The sequence below is a fragment of the Oncorhynchus mykiss genome, chromosome 19, assembly GCF_057628025.1.
Source record: "Oncorhynchus mykiss isolate SJ-2025 chromosome 19, ASM5762802v1, whole genome shotgun sequence".
In the NCBI taxonomy this organism is placed as follows: domain Eukaryota; kingdom Metazoa; phylum Chordata; class Actinopteri; order Salmoniformes; family Salmonidae; genus Oncorhynchus; species Oncorhynchus mykiss.
In genome coordinates this window covers 61930407-61946412 of record NC_143040.1, presented here as the reverse complement: position 1 = coordinate 61946412, position 16006 = coordinate 61930407, and the positions used below count along the sequence as shown (strand labels likewise).

Genomic DNA, 16006 nt, shown 5'->3' with positions numbered 1-16006 from the left:
CCGGGGGTGTCCTCGGATGGGGTCACAGTGTCTCCTGACCCCTCCTGTCTCAGCCTCCAGTATTTATGCTGCAGTAGTTTATGTGTCGGGGGGCTAGGGTCAGTTTGTTATATCTGGAGTACTTCTCCTGTCCTATTCGGTGTCCTGTGTGAATCTAAGTGTGCGTTCTCTAATTCTCTCTTTCTCTCTCTCGGAGGACCTGAGCCCTAGGACCATGCCCCAGGACTACCTGACATGATGACTCCTTGCTGTCCCCAGTCCACCTGGCCGTGCTGCTGCTCCAGTTTCAACTGTTCTGCCTTATTATTATTCGACCATGCTGGTCATTTATGAACATTTGAACATCTTGGCCATGTTCTGTTATAATCTCCACCCCGCATAGCCAGAAGAGGACTGGCCATCCCACATATGCTCTCTCTAATTCTCTCTTTCTTTCTCTCTCTCGGAGGACCTGAGCCCTAGGACCATGCCCCAGGAATACCTGACATGATGACTCCTTGCTGTCCCCAGTCCACCTGACTGTGCTGCTGCTCCAGTTTCAACTGCTCTGCCTTATTATTATTCGACCATGCTGGTCATTTATGAACATTTGAACATCTTGACCATGTTCTGTTATAATCTCCACCCGGCACAGCCAGAAGAGGACTGGCCACCCCACATAGCCTGGTTCCTCTCTAGGTTTCTTCCTAGGTTTTGGCCTTTCTATGGAGTTTTTCCTAGCCATTGTGCTTCTACACCTGCATTGTTTGCTGTTTGGGGTTTTAGGCTGGGTTTCTGTACAGCACTTTGAGATATCAGCTGATGTACGAAGGGCTATATAAATAAATTTGATTTGATTTGATTTATGTGAGGTGTTGCAGAGCATGCTGGGTAAGTCATGTGACCCACTGGCGTATTACGCAACACCCGCAAAGGGGGCGTTGTCACATGCCATTTCAAAAACATTAAGAATTACAAGAAATTAGCTTTAAAACTGCAATATTTTCTCTCAGCCTCATGGAAAAATAGCAGGAAATTAGCTTAGGGATTCTTGAAAGTCGGGACAATCCTTGTCCAGCAGGGAAACTTTTTGTTATTTGAGCTTAACATTCACATTTAGGGGAGTTTTATAAGGAAGATATTTGTTTATGGAATTTTCTAAATACTTTCAAAATTATTCATTTCCATGTCGGCTCTATGCCTGAAAAGGATCCCAATTTCAAAAAAATAAAATAAAAAACTGGCAATAATATAATAAAAAATGATCTTATGTAGTTTCTTGCACTAGCCCTATGTGGCTTTAAATAATATTTCTCTAAAAGATGTGTCTGGAAATTTGGTCAACTCCTAAGCAGGGTCATCTATACCATAAGGACCCCTTATTCATGTCCTCATTACATGTAGTACAACAAGACCATTAATGGTCTGTACAGTTGAATTTTGATAGATTTAAACAAACAATATTGAAATCACCATGGTCACAACCATGAACTGTCAGCTCCATATGCCTGATAGATTACGATAGGATATTCATTTTGGTAAAAATGTCACATTTAATTAGGTTTTAGAGTTATAAAGAAACTGAGGATAAACTAAATTGCTACTGTGTATACCACTTGAATGAAGTACAAAAATAAACATTTTGTGAACTCCGTAAACCATCAACTTGATCTGATTGTGGTCTAAAGTCAACAGAGTGCTGAAAGATATGACAGGAATGTTGTTTCTTTTGGGGATTTTCAAATCATTTTCCAGATTTTAAAAATGTTTTGTATTTAACTTTTATTTTTAGAGGCAAAAATGTCTGTTGAGTATCAGTTGTCAAGTCTGTCAGTGGCTTGTTAACTCCGTCACTGATGGCTAACGCCCTTATGATACATGTTTTGTTGTCAGAATATAAATATTTTAATCACTGTTCTGCACCATATGCTTAAACAATTGAAGTAATTTCTGTGCTAGACCTAATGGAAAATGTTGGCCTCATAAATGTTAATGTCCTAAATGTAGAAAAACATGCCAAAATGCTAACTATATTAGCCCTGGAGCATTATATAGTGCTATAAAACAAAACAAAAAGAAGTTTGGAGATTTGTATTACATATTTGAATAATCAAATGTTAGAATTAAACAATCAAGGCCTTTAAACACTTGTTGGACAATAATTGTAAGTGAAATGCCATGTATGGTGTCTGACAGAGTAGACATTTTATGAAAACATGTTATTTAAAAAAAAAAAAAAAATTAAAATAGGTTGTTCCTTTACATGGTGTGATAGCTGATACTTTGGTCTTTCAAAATATATATTTAAAATGCTGTTTAAGAAAGTTGAGATTGTCCCGTCTTTCAAGAATCCCTGAGCTCTAAAACAGCAACATTTTCTCTCAGCCTCATGGCAAAATGTGTTAAATAGCATGAGATTAGCTATACAACTGCACATTTTTCTCTCTGCCCCATGACTGGGATTGGGCGGGAGCCTTGCTCAAATCTTGCGGACTGTGCTACGCCCCTGATGTGACCCTGCTGTAAACTATGTTTTCCAGGCTCCCGACTGGTTCATGGTGCTTCCTGTCTCCACCACGTCCCTGAGGGCAACTGCTCTTCAGGACTTCTCTGATGTCAGCACACAGTCGGACAACACCTGCAGATGGCCTTGTTCCTGCACAGAGACAGGGCAAGGAGAAGAGAAATCGACTTCTTATGAAAAACTGTCATTTAGCATTTCAGTCACTCAAATGTCTATCATTAACATTTCAGTCACTCAAATGTCAATCATTAACATTTCAGTCACTCAAATTTCTATCATTAACATTTCAGTCATTCAGCATTTTAGTGAATGACATTTCAGTCATTGGCTTAATGGGAAACTTAATAAAATAACTTTCAGTCATTTGGCAGATGAGTTTATCCACTGTGACTGATGCTGACAGTCGGGCCATTATGAAAACAACTTGTCTGTCTGGGCCATTGAGGCCCGCGTCCTCAGTCTCATGCTATATGAATGGATAAGAAGAGACACACAGGAATACATGATAAACAATTATCTTGCACAGCATTGCCTTCAGTTTGCCACAAACGGGCAGTTGTATGATAACTTAGAGAGGACCAGAGTTTGTGTGGACCCCAGAATATTGCCATGAGATGTATTGATATGAGACAGTGATATAGTGGTAAAAAAAACAGGTGGATAAACGCTCATCGCCGTTCACGGTAAATAAAGTTCACGGTAAATAAAGTTCACGGTAAATAAAGTTCACGGTAAATAAAATTCATGGTAAAGTTAAGCTCCATATTCTTTCAATGCATTTTTCTGCCAAAGGTAGGTAAACGCTTGTGCAAAATTAAAAAGGTACGTAAACTGAGTTCACGCATTTACTCAACTACACCACTGGTCGTAGTACAGACTGTATGCTGGATGTACCCTCATACATGCACACACACACACAAGTTTACATACACAGACACTCACCGCGCTGCTCCACTGGTACACCCAGATGCTACACTCCTGCTGCTTGGCGTCGGTGGTCTTGAGAGCCAGCAGGTTCTTCCCAGACCCCAGGCCGTCATCATAACACAGCATCCTCACACTCAGGTAGAGAGGGTGGCTCTGCAGAACGCCCTGTACAGGATCCACAACAATAATACACATTACAAACATCATCGTAACACAGACAATCAAGTAGAGAGGGTGGTGCTGGAGAAGCGTCCAACATAGGAAACGTTGCAACAATATGTTCCAACTAGAAAGGTCAACCTTTCAGTAGAAAATGTTGCGGGACACTAAGCATTTATAACATGGACTCAACCACTGATCCATGGAGGCCACTTTGACTCCATACTTGGACACTCCCAGTACCATCTCCTCATCTTTAGGTATTAACGGCAGCTTTCTATCTTGCTTTGGAAGGAACACACAATGTTCATGTATAGTGACTTGTCAAGGAGGACACAGAGGCTGCCTCTGCCTCACATCCCTATAACATCTCCATCACCAGAATCAAACGTTATATATTTTATTTTTTTCTTGTGCATTTTGCCATTTTCCTCATGACTCCTACATACTTTGTTGACTACGAACTTTCTTTACCCAACCGTGGGACAGACTGTTTGTTCCCACACTCGGGACTCTGACTCTATTGGTTACGCAGACTTTTGGCCTCCCATCCTATTCTAACCACCTCTCGCCGGCTTTGTATTCATGTTACCTGATGAACCTGATGAAATTGTGACAGATCCTGGGCTCGAACCCAGGATGCGATGCAGTGCCTTAGACCACTGTGCCGACAAGGAGGCTCTGACTGGCTTTCTTGATGTCTATAGTATTCTCTCGGGTATGCAATCTGGTTTCCGTTCAGGTTATGGATGTGTCACTGCTACCTTAAAGGTCTTCAATGATGTCACCATTGCCCTTGATTCTAAGCAATATTGTGCTGCTATTTTTATTGACTTGGCCAAAGCTTTTGATACGGTAGACCATTCCATTCTTGTGGGCCGGCTAAGGAGTATTGGTATCTCTGAGGGGACTTTGGGCTGGTTTGCTAACTACCTCTCTCAAAGAGTGCAGATCTGCAAATCTGCTGTCTCAGCCACTGCCTGCCACCAAGGGAGTACCCCAAGGCTCGATCCTAGGCCCCATGCTCTTCTCAATTTACATCAACAACATAGCTCAGGCAGTAGAAAGCTCCCTCATTCATTTATATGCAGATGATACAGTCTTATACTCAGCTGGCCCCTCCCTGGATTTTGTGTTAAATGCTCTACAACAAAGCTTTCTTAGTGTCCAACAAGCTTTCTCTACCCTCTACTCTCAAATTATGGATATTAAACATTGAGGTACATACAAGTGTCTTATATCGGTTAAAAGCTTAGTCTTGTTCATCTAACTGCATTGTCTGATTTACAATAGGCTTTACAGCAAAAGCATGCCATGCGATTGTTTGAGGACGGCGCCCCAAATCAAAATATTTTTCAACCAGCACAGGCTTCATAAAATCATAAATAGTGATTAAATATTCACTTACTTTTGGAAAATCTTCCTCTGATTTGCAATCCAAAGGGTCCCAGCTATAACATGCATGGTCGTTTTGTTAGATAAAATCCTTCTTTATATTAGAAGTCGACCGATTAATCGGAATGGCCGATTAATTAGGGCAGATTTCATAACAATCGGAAATCTGTATTTTTGGACGCCGATTTATTTTTTTATTTTTTTATTTTTTTTACACCTTTATTTAACTAGGCAAGTCAGTTAAGAACACATTCTTATTTTCAATGACGGCCTAGGAACGGTGGATTAACTGCCTTGTTCAGGGGCAGAACGACAGATTATTACCTTGTCAGCTCTGGGATTCAATCTTGCAACCTTACGGTTAACTAGTCCAACGCTCTAACCACCTGCCTCTCATTGCACTCCACGAGGAGCCTGCCTGTTACGCGAATGCAGTAAGAATAGGTAAGTTGCTAGCTAGCATTAAACATATCTTATAAAAAACAATCAATCATAATCACTAGTTAAACTAATAAGATCATCAACCATGTGTAGTTATCTAGCGTGTCCTGTGTTGCATATAATCGATGCAACGCTGGGGGATGATTTAACAAAAGCGCATTTGCGAAAAAAGCACAATGTTGCACGACTGTACCTAACCATAAACACCCATGCCTTTCTTAAAATCAATACAGAGAAGTATATATTTTTAAACCTACATATTTAGCTAAAAGAAATCCAGGTTAGCAGGCAATATTAACCAGGTGAAATTGTGTCACTTCTCTTGCGTTGCACGCAGAGTCAGGGTATATGCAACAGTTTGGGCAGCTAGGCTCATTGCGAACTAATTTGACAGAATTTAGGGGCGAAGAGAGGGACGGAAGCTATACTGTTACACTGGCAATACTAAAGTGCCTATAAGAACATCCAATAGTCAAAGGTACAGTGCCTTGCGAAAGTATTCGGCCCCCTTGAACTTTGCGACTTTTTGCCACATTTCAGGTTTCAAACATAAAGATATAAAACTGTATTTTTTTGTGAAGAATCAACAACAAGTGGGACACAATCATGAAGTGGAACGACATTTATTGGATATTTCAAACTTTTTTAACAAATCAAAAACGGAAAAATTGGGCGTGCAAAATTATTCAGCCCCTTTACTTTCAGTGCAGCAAACTCTCTCCAGAAGTTCAGTGAGGATCTCTGAATGATCCAACGTTGACCTAAATGACTAATGATGATAAATACAATCCACCTGTGTGTAATCAAGTCTCCGTATAAATGCACCTGCACTGTGATAGTCTCAGAGGTCCGTTAAAAGCGCAGAGAGCATCATGAAGAACAAGGAACACACCAGGCAGGTCCGAGATACTGTTGTGAAGAAGTTTAAAGCCGGATTTGGATACCAAAAGATTTCCCAAGCTTTAAACATCCCAAGGAGCACTGTGCAAGCGATAATATTGAAATGGAAGGAGTATCAGACCACTGCAAATCTACCAAGACCTGGCCGTCCCTCTAAACTTTCAGCTCATACAAGGAGAAGACTGATCAGAGATACAGCCAAGAGGCCCATGATCACTCTGGATGAACTGCAGAGATCTACAGCTGAGGTGGGAGACTCTGTCCATAGGACAACAATCAGTCGTATATTGCACAAATCTGGCCTTTATGGAAGAGTGGCAAGAAGAAAGTAATTTCTTAAAGATATCCATAAAAAGTGTTGTTTAAAGTTTGCCACAAGCCACCTGGGAGACACACCAAACATGTGGAAGAAGGTGCTCTGGTCAGATGAAACCAAAATTGAACTTTTTAGCAACAATGCAAAACGTTATGTTTGGCGTAAAAGCAACACAGCTGAACACACCATCCCCACTGTCAAACATGGTGGTGGCAGCATCATGGTTTGGGCCTGTTTTTCTTCAGCAGGGACAGGGAAGATGGTTAAAATTGATGGGAAGATGGATGGAGCCAAATACAGGACCATTCTGGAAGAAAACCTGATGGAGTCTGCGAAAGACCTGAGACTGGGACGGAGATTTGTCTTCCAACAAGACAATGATCCAAAACATAAAGCAAAATCTACAATGGAATGGTTCAAAAATAAACATATCCAGGTGTTAGAATGGCCAAGTCAAAGTCCAGACCTGAATCCAATCGAGAATCTGTGGAAAGAACTGAAAACTGCTGTTCACAAATGCTCTCCATCCAACCTCACTGAGCTCGAGCTGTTTTGCAAGGAGGAATGGGAAAAAAATGTCAGTCTCTCGATGTGCAAAACTGATAGAGACATATCCCAAGCGACTTACAGCTGTAATCGCAGCAAAAGGTGGCGCTACAAAGTATTAACTTAAGGGGGCTGAATAATTTTGCACGCCCAATTTTTCAGGTTTTGATTTGTTAAAAAAGTTTGAAATATCCAATAAATGTCGTTCCACTTCATGATTGTGTCCCACTTGTTGTTGATTCTTCACAAAAAAATACAGTTTTATATCTTTATGTTTGAAGCCTGAAATGTGGCAAAAGGTCGCAAAGTTCAAGGGGGCCGAATACTTTCGCAAGGCACTGTATATGAAATACAAATGGTATAGAGATAAATAGTCTTGTAAATACTATATTAACTACAACCTAAAACCTCTTACCTTGGAATATTGAAGTCTCATATTAAAAGGAACCACCAACTTTCACCAATCCACTCGTTCAACATGCAGAGAAAGGAATCCAAACAGCTACCGCTAAACTTTGTTTAAACAAGTCAAAATATGTTTCTCTTTAAACCTCAAGTACCCTAAAATGTAACTAAACTATAATATTTCTTACGGAAAGATGTTGAATAGAATAGCAAAATTAGCAGGTGCATGCCCTCTTCGTGGCGCACGCACAGACTGATTTCCAACTCTTGACTCCCAGTACTAAAACTCAAAATTCTTCCTCGTTTGGGAAGAAACAAGTCTGAAACCTTGAACAAAGACTGTTGACATCTAGTGGAAGCCATAGGAATTGCAATCTGGGAGCTGGATTTGGATATGACCTTATAAGTTCCATTGGAAGAGCATGAGCTTTCCAAAAAAATTCAGGTTGGTTTTTCTTTGGATTTTCTCCTACCATATCAATTGTGTTATAGTCTCATACATTATTTTAACATTTCCAAAGTTCAAAGTGTTTTCTATCCAATGGTACCAATTATATGCATATCCTGGCTTCTTAGCCTGAGTGACAGGTTTGGTAAGAAGAATGCCCCTCCTCCGATAGGTGTTATTACTACCTCTGAGGGTTGAGAGCTTGAGGTAGTCACCTCATACAAGTACTTGAGAGTATGGCTAGACGGTGCACTGTCCTTCTCTCAGCACATATCAAAGCTGCAGGCTAAAGTTCAATCTAGACTTGGTTTCCTCCATCGTAACCACTCCTCTTTCACCCCAGCTGCCAAACTTACCCTGATTCAGATGACCATCCTACTCATGCTAGATTACGGAGACATCATTTATAGATCATTTAAGGTTGCTCTCGAGTGTCTTTACCATTCGGCCATCAGATTTGCCACCAATGCTCCTTATATGACACATCCCTGCACTCTATAATCCTCTGTAAACTGGTAATCTCTGTATACCCTTCGCAAGACCCACTGGTTGATGTTTATTTATAAAACCGTCTTAGGCCTCACTCCCCCCTATCTGAGATATCTACTGTAGCCCTCATCCTCCACATACAACACCGTTCTGCCAGTCACACACATCCCTGGGTCGCTCCCCTTTTCAGTTCGCTGCAACACTCAAACTGGACCGTTTTTTGTCCATCTCTTCATTCAGACTCACTCATGGGCACTGTTGGCACAGTTGTGGCTGCTTTGCGTAATATATTGTTGTCTCTACCTTCTTGCCCTTTGTGCTGTTGTCTGTGCCCAATAATGTTTGTACAATATTTTGTGCTGCTGCCATATTGTGTTGCTACCATGTTGTTGTCATGTTTTTATGTGTTGCTGCCATGCTATGTTGTCGTCTTAGGTATCTCTTTTTTTTTTTTTATCCCCGTCCCCGCAGGGGGCCTTTTGGTTGGACGTCATTGTAAATAATAATTTGTTCTTAACTGACTAGTGTAGTTAAATAAAGGTTAAATAAAAAATACTAAGCTAGTTTATTAATCTAAATCCACAGCAGCAAACTCATAAAGCAATTGTGCACCGACCTACGGGACTCCCAATCACGGCCGGTTGTGATACAGCCTGGAATCAAACCACGGTCTGTAGTGACACCTCTAGCACCGGGATGCAGTGCCTTAGACCACTGCGCCACTTGGGAGCTCAACATCTATCCAGTCTTCAGATCAACTAAAGGGCATCATCTAGGGCTGATGGAAGGGGAAAATACACATTTTGGGGGTTTGGAATGTAGCCCAGGACAGTGTAATGTATTGTATAATTATCCACCTTGATCTTGGTACTGATCTTACTGCTTTGGGAGCTGCTGCGATGCTTTTTGACCTTCCGGAACATTGTTCACCATGACACCAGCACTCCTCCAGCCCCCCAGCACCGTCTGGTGAAGACAAGGACATTAGCAGCAGGTAGCCTAGTGATTAGAGTGTTGGGCCAGTAACAAAAAAGTTGCTTGATCAAATGCCCGAGCTGTCAAGATAAAAATCTATGGGACTCCCAATCACAGCCAGTTGTGATACAGCCTGGAATTGAACCAGGGTCTCTAGACCACTTGGAAGCCCCAGGGCAAGTAAAGTGAATTGGCTTGTGGTCTACAGAGAATGAGACGAACCCATCCACTTAGAATATAAATTGTGAAGACAGTGATACATGTATTACTAAGTTATTAGGAGACCAACAGCTGCCACAAAGTGAACACAAACTATTCAATTACTGTATACTATCACTCCCATTACAACTCCAGAACTTTGTCCAGCTTATTCAGAAGAGGCTATGGCACACGCGCACTTTCTCTTGATCCACTAGGCTGCGCGCCTGAGCCTGAAATGATGTCTGGAGTCGGCTGGGCCTCAATGAAAAACCATTGTAAATTGCCCAACTTTGTCCATGAATGCCATGTGTAACGGAAACCCGTTGCTAGGATAAACAATTTACCCCACCCATAACCGTATCGACGTATCTGCTCAAAAAGGTTGAAATTGTCGTGTATTTTTACAGAACGTGGCAAACTGGAGCACTAAGCACAAATACACACGGCATACCTCAGTTTGGAACTTGTTCTATGCCGCTGGACTGGCTGGTCAGTTATGGCTATTTTGGGTTGTTGTTCATCAAAGTAGCAGGGCTGGGGTTCTTTCTGTGTAGGCAAGACTCGCATAGACATTTCACTTCCTTTGCAGCTCCACCCAACACCACTTTAAAGGGGAAGTAACTTAGTTACAGTTGTATCAATATGAATGGATACTTCTGTTTCAGGTGTCCCCAACACGAGTCTATAGTGTGACGCTGCTTTTTATAGTGATTGAATCGAGCGCTAAAACTAAAAACGTCTAATAAGCGAATGTATGTCCAGTAACTATCAATCAAAATATACAAATAGTTTTGAACGATAAGCAAATAATTTAATTATGTCGGAACAAATTATGGGATGGTTTTATTTCTCTATGATGCTCTTATCATAGAGGTGCAGGGCAGGAGGTGGGTATTATGGTGGTTATTACCACTTGTCATTCAAAGGATGTCCAGATGTAGTATGTTTTGCAGTTCAATTAAAACTAGGTGTATAAGTAGTGTACCTGCAATTGTGCCACAAAAGTACTATGCAATAATGGGATGGCTTTCTTTCCCAGTAATGCTCTTATCATAGAGGTGCAGGGTTGCAGGTGCTTATTCAAAGGGAGGCAAATCATGGTAGGTTTTCGTGGCCCTTTTAAGCATTTAACATTTTTCCATCTGAACATGTATGTTTTGTAAAGTGGGTAACACTATAGGCTAACACTTGCAGGTATAATGCTTTACAACCTGTTGCATGTTTTGTGACCCTGTGTTACTGGGTCAGCTGAGACACCTCACAGGAGATGTAGAGGAGTTGGATACTACTGGGTCAGCTGAGACACCTCACAGGAGATGTAGAGGAGTTGGATACTACTGGGTCAGCTGAGACACCTCACAGGAGATGTAGAGGAGTTGGATACTACTGGGTCAGCTGAGACACCTCACAGGAGATGTAGGGGAGTTGGATACTACTGGGTCAGCTGAGACACCTCACAGGAGATGTAGAGGAGTTGGATACTACTGGGTCAGCTGAGACACCTCACAGGAGATGTAGAGGAGTTGGATACTACTGGGTCAGCTGAGACACCTCACAGGAGATGTAGGGGAGTTGGATACTACTGGGTCAGCTGAGACACCTCACAGGAGATGTAGAGGAGTTGGATACTACTGGGTCAGCATAGACACCTCACAGGAGATGTAGAGGAGTTGGATACTACTGGGTCAGCTGAGACACCTCACAGGAGATGTAGAGGAGTTGGATACTACTGGGTCAGCTGAGACACCTCACAGGAGATGTAGAGGAGTTGGATACTACTGGGTCAGCTGAGACACCTCACAGGAGATGTAGAGGAGTTGGATACTACTGGGTCAGCTGAGACACCTCACAGGAGATGTAGAGGAGTTGGATACTACTGGGTCAGCTGAGACACCTCACAGGAGATGTAGAGGAGTTGGATACTACTGGGTCAGCTGAAACACCTCACAGGAGATGTAGAGGAGTTGGATACTACAGAAAAGACACATTTACAATTTAGTCATTTAGCAGATGGTCTTATCCAGAACAGTTAGTGCATTAATCTTAAGATAGCTAGGTGGGACACCACATATCACAGTCATAGTAAGTACATTTTGTCGCAATAAAGTAGCGATCAGCAAAGTCAGAGCTTATGTGTGTGTGTGTGTGGGGGGGTTAAAGTGTGAGTGTTAATTCTCAAAAAGCATTGTTTTGTTTTTTCTTCAAAAACATGCCCCCAGTGCATGAGGTTGGCATGGTAATGGTGGAGGTAAACAGGCATTCTTTTGCAATCTGGGCCTTGTACATTTGGCACCAAACAGAAGAAAATGGACTGGAACATGGAGAGATTACCTTTTCTGTTGCAAATGTGAGTGGACCTCCAACACAACAGTAGTGATTGCATCATCATACATGTCATAACGGGTTAGCAATCCACTAGAAACATGGATAAAAAACTGCTGTTTCTCAACAATCTCACACATCACAGTTGTTCACTGGGCCAAAAATTTTCTCCAGAAGGTGTCATTGTTTTGTTACTTTCGCTCATCAAGCGAGGAGTTTTTGTATGGAAGCGAGGAGTTTTTGTATGGAAGTCAATGAGAGAGTGTTGGAATTGGTCAACAATATATATTCAGCAAAAACTCAGCAAAAAAAGAAATGTCTTCTCACTGTCAACTGTGTTTATTTTCAGCAAACTTAACATGTGTAAATATTTGTATGAACACAACAAGATTAACAACTGAGACATAAACTGAACAAGTTCCACAGACATGTGACTAACAGAAATGGAATAATGTGTCCCTGAACCAAGAGGGGGTCAAAATCAAAAGTAACAGTCAGTATCTGGTGTGGCCATCAGCTACATTAAGTTCTGCAGTGCATCTCCTCCTCATGGACTGCACCAGATTTGCCAGTTCTTGCCGTGAGATGTTACCCCACTCTTCCACCAAGGCACCTGCAAGTTACCAGACATTTCTGTGAGGAATGGCCCTAGCCCTCACCCTCCGATCCAACAGGTCCCAGACGTGCTCAATGGGATTGAGATCCGGGCTCTTTCGCTGGCCATGGCAGAACACTGACATTCCTGTCTTGCAGGAAATCACATACAGAACGAGCAGTATGGCTGGTGGCATTGTCATGCTGGAAGGTCATGTCAGGTTGAGCCTGCAGGGCGGGTACCACGTGCCCATAGGCAACGTTGTTGCCGGTGATGTCTGGTGAGGACCTGCCTTACAACAGGCCTACAAGCCCTCAGTCCAGCCTCTCTCAGCCGATTGCAGACAGTCTGAGCACTGATGGAGGGATTGTGCGTTCCTAGTGTAACTCGGGCAGTTATTGTTGCCATCCTGTACCTGCCCCGCAGGTGTGATGTTCGGATGTACTGATCCTGTGCAGGTGTTGTTAAACGTGGTCTGCCACTGCGAGAACGATCAGCTGTCCGTCCTGTCTCCCTGTAGCGCTGTCTTAGGCATCTCACAGTACCGATATTGCAATTTATTGCCCTGGCCACAACTGCAGTCCTCATGCCTCCTTGCAGCATGCCTAAGGCACGTTCACGCAGATGAGCAGGGATCCTGGGCATCTTTCTTTTGGTGTTTTTCAGAGTCAGTAGAAAGGCCTCTTTAGTGTCCTAACTTTTTATAACTGTGACCTTAATTGCCTACCGTCTGTAAGCTGTTCGTGTCTTAATGACCGTTCCACAGGTGCATGTTCATTAATTGTTTATGGTTCATTGAACAAGCATGGGAAACAGTGTTTAAACCCTTTACCATGAAGATCTGTGAAGTTATTTGGATTTTTACGAATTATCTTTGAAAGACAGGGTCCTGAAAAAGGGACGTTTCTTTTTTGCTGAGTTTATATATTTTATTCCGATTTTTGAGGAGGTGCTGCAACACCCTCAGCGTGCCTACTTCCTGAGGCTATGCCTAGTTCCGACTAGCACGGGGCAATAACAAATTATTGATCACGTACACATACAGTGCCTTGCGAAAGTATTCGGCCCCCTTGAACTTTGCGACCTTTTGCCACATTTCAGGCTTCAAACATAAAGATATAAAACTGTATTTTTTTGTGAAGAATCAACAACAAGTGGGACACAATCATGAAGTGGAACGACATTTATTGGATATTTCAAACTTTTTTAACAAATCAAAAACTGAAAAATTGGGCGTGCAAAATTATTCAGCCCCCTTAAGTTAATACTTTGTAGCACCACCTTTTGCTGCGATTACAGCTGTAAGTCGCTTGGGGTATGTCTCTATCAGTTTTGCACATCGAGAGACTGAAATGTTTTCCCATTCCTCCTTGCAAAACAGCTCGAGCTCAGTGAGGTTGGATGGAGGGCATTTGTGAACAGCAGTTTTCAGTTCTTTCCACAGATTCGATTCGATTCAGGTCTGGACTTTGACTTGGCCATTCTAACACCTGGATATGTTTATTTTTGAACCATTCCATTGTAGATTTTGCTTTATGTTTTGGATCATTGTCTTGTTGGAAGACAAATCTCCGTCCCAGTCTCAGGTCTTTTGCAGACTCCATCAGGTTTTCTTCCAGAATGGTCCTGTATTTGGCTCCATCCATCTTCCCATCAATTTTAACCATCTTCCCTGTCCCTGCTGAAGAAAAGCAGGCCCAAACCATGATGCTGCCACCACCATGTTTGACAGTGGGGATGGTGTGTTCAGGGTGCTGAGCTGTGTTGCTTTTACGCCAAACATAACGTTTTGCATTGTTGCCAAAAAGTTCAATTTTGGTTTCATCTGACCAGAGCACCTTCTTCCACATGTTTGGTGTATCTCCCAGGTGGCTTGTGGCAAACTTTAAACGACACTTTTTATGGATATCTTTAAGAAATGGCTTTCTTCTTGCCACTCTTCCATAAAGGCCAGATTTGTGCAATATACAACTGATTGTTGTCCTATGGACAGAGTCTCCCACCTCAGCTGTAGATCTCTGCAGTTCATCCAGAGTGATCATGGGCCTCTTGGCTGCATCTCTGATCAGTCTTCTCCTTGTATGAGCTGAAAGTTTAGAGGGACGGCCAGGTCTTGGTAGATTTGCAGTGGTCTGATACTCCTTCCATTTCAATATTATCGCTTGCACAGTGCTCCTTGGGATGTTTAAAGCTTGGGAAATCTTTTTGTATCCAAATCCGGCTTTAAACTTCTTCACAACAGTATCTCGGACCTGCCTGGTGTGTTCCTTGTTCTTCATGATGCTCTCTGCGCTTTTAACGGACCTCTGAGACTATCACAGTGCAGGTGCATTTATACGGAGACTTGATTACACACAGGTGGATTGTATTTATCATCATTAGTCATTTAGGTCAACATTGGATCATTCAGAGATCCTCACTGAACTTCTGGAGAGAGTTTGCTGCACTGAAAGTAAAGGAGCTGAATAATTTTGCACGCCCAATTTTTCAGTTTTTGATTTGTTAAAAAAGTTTGAAATATCCAATAAACGTTGTTCCACTTTCATGATTTTTTCCCACTTGTTGTTGATTCTTCCCAAAAAAATACAGTTTTATATCTTTATGTTTGAATCCTGAAATGTGGCAAAAGGTCGCAAAGTTCAAGGGGGCCGAATACTTTCGCAAGGCACTGTATTTATCTGATTTTATTGCGGGTGTAGCGAATAGCTTGTGCATCCCGAAAGGTTAAAGAACACATATCCACCAGGTCCACTACATACAAAAGTATGTGGACACCTGCTCAACGAATATCTCATTGGAGTTGGTCCCCCCCCCCCTTTGCTGTTATAATAGCCTCCATTCTTCTGTGAAGGCTTTCCTCTAGAAATTGTAACATTGCTGTGGGGACTTGCTTCCATTCATCCATAAAAGCATTAGAGAGGTCGGGCACTGATGTTGGGCGATTAGGCCTGGCTCGCTGTCGGCGTTCCAATTCACCACAAAGGTGTATGATTCGGGTTGATGTCAGGGCTCTGTGCAGGCTAGTCAAGTTCTTCCTCGCCAATCTCGACAAACCATTTCTGTATGGACCTCGCTTTGTGCATGGGGGCATTGTCATGCTGAAACAGGAAAGGGGCCTTCCCCAAACTGTTACCACAAAGTTGGAAGCACAGAATTGTCTAAAATGTCATTGTATGCTGTAGCGTTAAGATTTCCCTTCACTGGAACTAAGGGGCCTTGCCCGAACTATGAAAAACAGCCCCAAACCATTATTCCTCCTCCACTAAACTTTACAGTTGGCACTATGCATTAGGGTAGGTTGCAGTCTCCTAGCAGCCACCAAACCCAGATTCATACATCAGATTGCCAGATGGTGAAGCATGATTCATCACTCCAAAGAACGCA

At 42.3% G+C, this 16006-nt stretch overlaps 1 protein-coding gene across 4 annotated transcripts; it reads right to left on the bottom strand.

The window, feature by feature from the left end:
- Positions 1-826: 826 nt before the first annotated feature.
- Positions 827-10320, bottom strand: LOC110498111 (integrin beta-1-binding protein 1). 4 transcript variants are annotated; one of them, XM_021574704.3, is made up of 4 exons: positions 10157-10308; positions 9387-9495; positions 3434-3595; positions 827-2635 (listed from the first exon to the last, which is right to left on the bottom strand). In XM_021574704.3, the coding sequence occupies exons 2-4, from the start codon at positions 9450-9452 to the stop codon at positions 2579-2581; spliced, it is 285 nt and encodes a 94-aa protein (XP_021430379.3). In that variant the 5' UTR covers positions 9453-9495; positions 10157-10308; the 3' UTR covers positions 827-2578. The 4 variants fall into 4 exon arrangements, 2 of the variants coding, with proteins under 2 accessions (XP_021430379.3, XP_021430380.3); XM_021574705.3 differs by having other exon boundaries at positions 3446-3595; positions 10157-10305; XR_002469775.3 differs by lacking the exon at positions 9387-9495 and having other exon boundaries at positions 10157-10320.
- Positions 10321-16006: the final 5686 nt, after the last annotated feature.